Source organism: Sinocyclocheilus anshuiensis, unplaced genomic scaffold, assembly GCF_001515605.1.
Source record: "Sinocyclocheilus anshuiensis isolate Anshui unplaced genomic scaffold, SAMN03320099.WGS_v1.1 scaffold916, whole genome shotgun sequence".
Lineage (NCBI taxonomy): Eukaryota > Metazoa > Chordata > Actinopteri > Cypriniformes > Cyprinidae > Sinocyclocheilus > Sinocyclocheilus anshuiensis.
In genome coordinates, this window is record NW_015548264.1 from 1196948 (window position 1) to 1202354 (window position 5407).

Sequence of the window (5407 nt, forward strand, 5' to 3'; positions counted from 1 at the left end):
CAATAAACCTTTTTTTTTTTTTTTTTTCAGTTAATTGGCAACGTTTTCAATTTTCATTTAATATTTATATTTTATTGTATTTCAGCTTCATTTTAAATACTGAAAATGATTTTAATACTTTTAGTTAACATTAACAACACTAGTTGATGCTTTACGTGTATGTATGTATATATATATATATATATATATATATATATATACTGTATATAATTTTTATTTTAAAATATGATGATGATTTTCAAACTTCAAAATTTTGGGAGATAATTATTAATTTTTTATTATTATTATTATTTATTTTATTATTTTCTTTTTTCTATATTTTTTAGTAGTTGCAATGCCTCTGTAAAACTGCACCCTACAATTTTTGTGTCACTCTAATATTGAGGTAAAATGAATTGCAGACCATTTCTTGTTGACTTTAAACCGCTACAAATGTAGCTACAACAGATCATCTATATCAGATATACTCTAGAAAAACAGAATATAAACTTGTTCTAAGGAGAAGAAACTACTGCAACTTTAATGCATCGGTCTTTTCAAATATTGTCAGCATTCTGCAGTCTGTATTTAAATAAGAAGAACTGCATAATGCAAAACTTCCCTCGTCTTCTCCAACACATATTTCTTTGTCATTTGAGAATGGTTTTATAATGCTTTTTAAATGAAGGCCATCAAAATGTGTTCTATACAAGATGTCAAGTCTAAAACACTGACAGACTGAGTGAACTGGTTTGACGTTTGTGTTATTGATTGAAGCTGATTTCCCATTACAGGGCATCCACGCTGCCCACCGGTTTAATCTCAGACAGCAGGTGAGGTTCAGTGCTGTGTGCCTGTTAACCTGCACTGCTTCCCCGAACCAATCCGGCCCTTTCACTTCATAACCCAAAGCCCCACAATCCACCAGGACATCACCGCCCATCACAGTGTGTCCGACTGCACCGGGTGTGTGTGTATGTTTCTCTCTTCAAGAGCCCCACCATAGCCTGCACAGATCATTGGTCGTCCCTTGCGTTCATCACTGTGACGCCTGCCTGCTCATTGGCTGCCGCTTTTTTGACATACCCAGTGGTTAAAACGTCCCATTTGTGTTTCAAACAGGTTCACTGTGGGACATGACGGGACTGAGCCAGACCAGGAAGAGAACTTCTGGTCCCAAGCGCTCGAAGACCTGGAAACGTGCGGACAATCCGGGATCCTGCGAGAACTTGAGGTAACTCGGGAAGAAAAATGTCATCCGTTTGTGTTCATTCCCTTCTCCCTACATTCATCCTCTTGCTCTTTTCATTCATCAACCCCCTACACAATCTTTTTTCAGTAGCATGCTGTACCAACCTTGGTTTTGTGTAACAGCTCCTTCTTTTTCCAGGACAAGCCAGACAGGCTTCTGAATAAGAGAAACCTGGCCATTTTGGTACCCCTTTCCTTTCTTTGGGCTTCCTCTTTTGCTTGTAGTGCTGGCACCCAAGTGCTCTTCTCATGCTAAGGGCTCAGTTTCTCTTGCTGGGGGCCTGCTTGAGGAGGGGGGGGGTCACAGACAACTACTACTGGCATCCACTTCAGATCCTAGGGGTGCATTCAAAATGAATTATGACGTGTTAAAGGTGTAGTTCACCAAGATTCTGCCTTCATTTATTCACAATTATGTTGTTCCAAGCTTATTTACATTCACATTAGAGAGATAGGTATTGAGTAATTTTGTAGTCGTGTATGCAAAGATATAAAAAAAAAATTTGATTACTTAAAATTAAAATGTAAGTTAAAATATACCTAAAAACCTGGAAGTTTCAATAAATTTAAAAGATGTAATGGTAAAATCATTAAAATATTTAAATTAATTCTTAATTAATAAATAATATAATTTTAAAAAAGAAAGAACAATGAACATCTCTATAGTGAATGTAATTTAGTTACAAGTTATGCTCTTCGGTTAGAAATTGCTCTCGTGAGTGCAAATATGTAGAATGTTTTAATCCATTTTTTTTATCCAGTCACTGCAAACCAGGGTTATTTTAGTATTTATTTATATACTGTTATAGTATTTATTGATATTTTAAATTAGCTTTTATTTTTATATTTTGATTTGCATTAAAAATGTTGTTTTAGTAATTAAGTGTGCTTTCCTCTTCATCTTATTCTAGTTAATTACTAAGGTAACATTTTTCATTTTCGTTTAAGTTTTTACGATAAATTTTTCAGCATATTTATTTATTTTATTGTTTTTTAATTAATTTTTTTATTATTATTATTCCTCCAGATAACAACACTGCTGGAAACCCCTAAAAAAATCCCCTATTTTTATATTTTAGTTTTTTAATTTAAATTTTTGTTTTAGTAATTTAGTGTGCTTTCTGCTTCAACTTATATCTTATTTCAGTTAGTTACCAAGGTAACATTTTTTATTTTATATTTTTAAGATTTTTTCAGCATATTTATTTTATTTTTTTATTCCAGATAAGAACACTGCTTGAAACCCGTAACGAAACGAAAATTACATCATCGGTAATGCTTTCAGAAGCTAACTTCAACAACCTATATTTTTCTTCTGAAAAAAAAAAGAAATTAAATGCATCAGTACAAACACCTTTTTTGCAAAATAACAATAAAAAAGAAACATTTGCACTCACTCAGAGCTTGCGAAAAAAACAACATTTGAAAACTAGGTTGCCGTCATTAGACTAATGAACAAATTCTGCCTATTTTAAGGCTATCACATTGTTATCGTTCCACATGTTGTTATTCAGAAAAACAAGTGGTGAAAGTCTTCGCCTGTTAACGGCACGGCCTGCTGTGAAGAAAATGTGCTCTGACGGCACAGGGACACACTGATATCGGTCTGATAAGCGACTGAGTTTCTCATTGCGGTTTTCTTCCCACCATAAAGCAGATCCTCATCTAGTGGGATACTTGACTCTAACGAGAACTGAATATGCCAATAAGAATCGAAATATTGCCACATTTGGCTCTGCCTGAAAGTACACGGCAGTATCTCTCATCAACCTCGACATCATGTATTCGCACACAATGTGTTCAGCTGTAACGGTGAAATTCAGGTGACGGATTCAATACATTTCATTGGTGCAAAGTTCGAATAGTGTTTTTACAAGTCAACTTGGTGCAAATGAGATTAGATTTGAGAGCCATGAAGGACAAGACACAAAACTATGGCTTCAGCTGACTAAGTCATTTGGATTACTTTTATGATGATTTTGTGGAGCTTGACAGTGTTCTTGCCTAAAAATGCCTTTTAATGTGGAAGAAATATGGGTTTGGAACAACATAAGGGTCTGTAAATAATGACAGAATTATAATTGTTGCGTGAACTATCCCTTTAAATACTATAAAAGACAACGTGGATAGAACAGTTTAATGATTAAAATAACAGCACGAATTTCTGGGAAAATGGCTTTAGCCTGCTGTTAATTACATTTTTTTTTTTGCCAGTGTCGTTCAGTAGATTATCTGCTGTCATGTCGCACATTGTTGGATTTGACATGCTTTGTGGCCAGCCTTGAAACATTTCATGAAAGCAGACTGATTTTCTTGCCTCCGCTTTATCAGGTACCATGAGTTAAAACGCAGACCACGAGTAGCCGACGGCACAGAGAAGCTTTTAGTACTCAACGTTAGGGATCGCTTTGAAAGCTCTTTACTTTCCATCCCACTTGTCTGTGGAAACACGATAAAATCAAAAGCCTTTTCCGCTGAATGTACCCTTTGGCCCTAATTGGATTCGATGAAAGTGTTTGCCTATGGTTTGTGTCAGTAGAATGTACTATTGAGTTTGAAACGGCCCGAAAAACATTGTACGAAAGTCACACGTTTTCATTTTTCACATGCTGAATTGATTGAATGTGGTGTCAAGGTGCATGATTTACATGTCTAATCACCGGTTTAATGTTTTTTTTTACGCTGCTTACCACAAATGCATCAGCTTAGAAAAGTTTCCTCTTTTGTGTGGTCACCTGTCATTAACCTGGAATCCCCATTCCGTGCAGTTTGAGTGAGATTCACACAAACTAGCAAATGACGGTGGATTGAAGAGAACGAAGGCATGTGGGCTCATGCTAAGCATGATGGAAGAGCTGCAGCAAGGCTTATTGTTGTGGAAATATTTCAGTCTTGTGTAGTAGTGTCCTCAGCACAAGCCGAACCAGAACCGGGTTCTTTTTGAAGATCGTCTTCAAAGGACTTCAAGAAACATCTAAAAAAAAAAATGCCCACCGTTCATAATGTTCGTTTAATCATTGCCATGGCTTGCCATGGTGGAAGTCGAAGCGGTTCAAACCGCCCATTAGTGTGTAAAAATGCATGTTACTAAAAGTTTGTGTATCGTTGTCCATCAGCATTTTGCTTCTTATAACATACTAAACAAATGTAACACAAACTGTTAGTCTGAACTCTGACATAATGAGTGTTTATAGGTGTTTCACTGTCAATGTAACTATCGTTCAAAAGTTTGTAGTTGGTAAGAATTTTTTTAGGTGATGTTTTAAAAGTATCTTAAGCTCACCAAGCTGCATTCGGTTGATCAAAAATACAGTAAAACAGTACAATTGTGAAACCGTTTTTCTATTTTAATATTTTAATATTATATTACATATAAGACACCATATAAATGTCTTTACTTGTCACTTTAGTATTAGTATTAATATTAAAAGTATTAATTTGTACATGTAAAAAAAAACATACTGATCCTAACTTTTGAACAGTAGTTTTGAACACAAACATTTACATAAAGGTGTATTTTGAATGCATTTTTCTCCATAACCTTTACAGCACTTATATTTATTCATATTCAGCTCCGTTCCTCATGGTTTTCCCTGTAGGCCACCATCATGTCGGGCAGCTCTTTGAGTTTAAACCACGATCCTGCGCCCACCCGAAGCCATCTGGGCCGCCAGGCCAGCTTTCAGGAACGTGGTAGCAACAAACCACAATACACACAGGCCAACCGCAGCAACACGCTGCCAACCGACGTCAGCAGAAAAGCTTTCGCCATGAGGAGAATGAAGCAGGAGATTAAAGACATCATGTCGCCCACCCCGGTTGAGCTTCATAAGGTGAGAATACAGGTTTTTAGGTTTTAGTCATTTCTTGATAATTTGGCTATACAGCAGGCTTAATGTGTGTAACTGCCCCCACATTCATAGGTGAGCCTTTTGAAGGACTCGGACCTTGAGGACTTCGGGTTTAGCGTGTCTGACGGAGTCTTGGAGAAGGGGGTTTATGTAAACAATATCCGTCCAGGTGGCCCTGCTGAAATCGGAGGACTCAAGCCATACGATAGACTGCTACAGGTGAGCTACTGTGATGCAGACCCATGGTATTATTGGACAACAAGTACATAGGGCCCAAATTCCATTTCACCCCTCCACCTCCCCCCCCCCCCCCACACTCTTCAACT

The 5407-nt window shown here is 36.7% G+C and overlaps 1 protein-coding gene and 1 long non-coding RNA gene across 8 annotated transcripts in view; one reads left to right on the forward strand and one right to left on the reverse strand.

Moving 5' to 3' along the window:
- Window positions 1-5407, forward strand: part of LOC107655593 (glutamate receptor-interacting protein 1-like) — a 292734-nt gene that overhangs the window by 284524 nt on the left and 2803 nt on the right. For 5 of the 7 annotated variants that reach the window (XM_016443136.1, XM_016443139.1, XM_016443132.1 and 2 more), the window contains 4 exons: window positions 774-812; window positions 1102-1213; window positions 4830-5063; window positions 5154-5300. In XM_016443136.1, coding sequence (XP_016298622.1) covers window positions 774-812; window positions 1102-1213; window positions 4830-5063; window positions 5154-5300 — 532 coding nt within the window. The remainder of the gene's footprint in view (window positions 1-773; window positions 813-1101; window positions 1214-4829; window positions 5064-5153; window positions 5301-5407) is intronic. The other 2 variants (XM_016443133.1, XM_016443138.1) reach the window with 1 other exon arrangement.
- LOC107655594 (uncharacterized) overlaps window positions 1-5407 on the reverse strand; it is a 15587-nt gene that overhangs the window by 2348 nt on the left and 7832 nt on the right. The gene's annotated exons all lie outside the window — the stretch shown is intronic.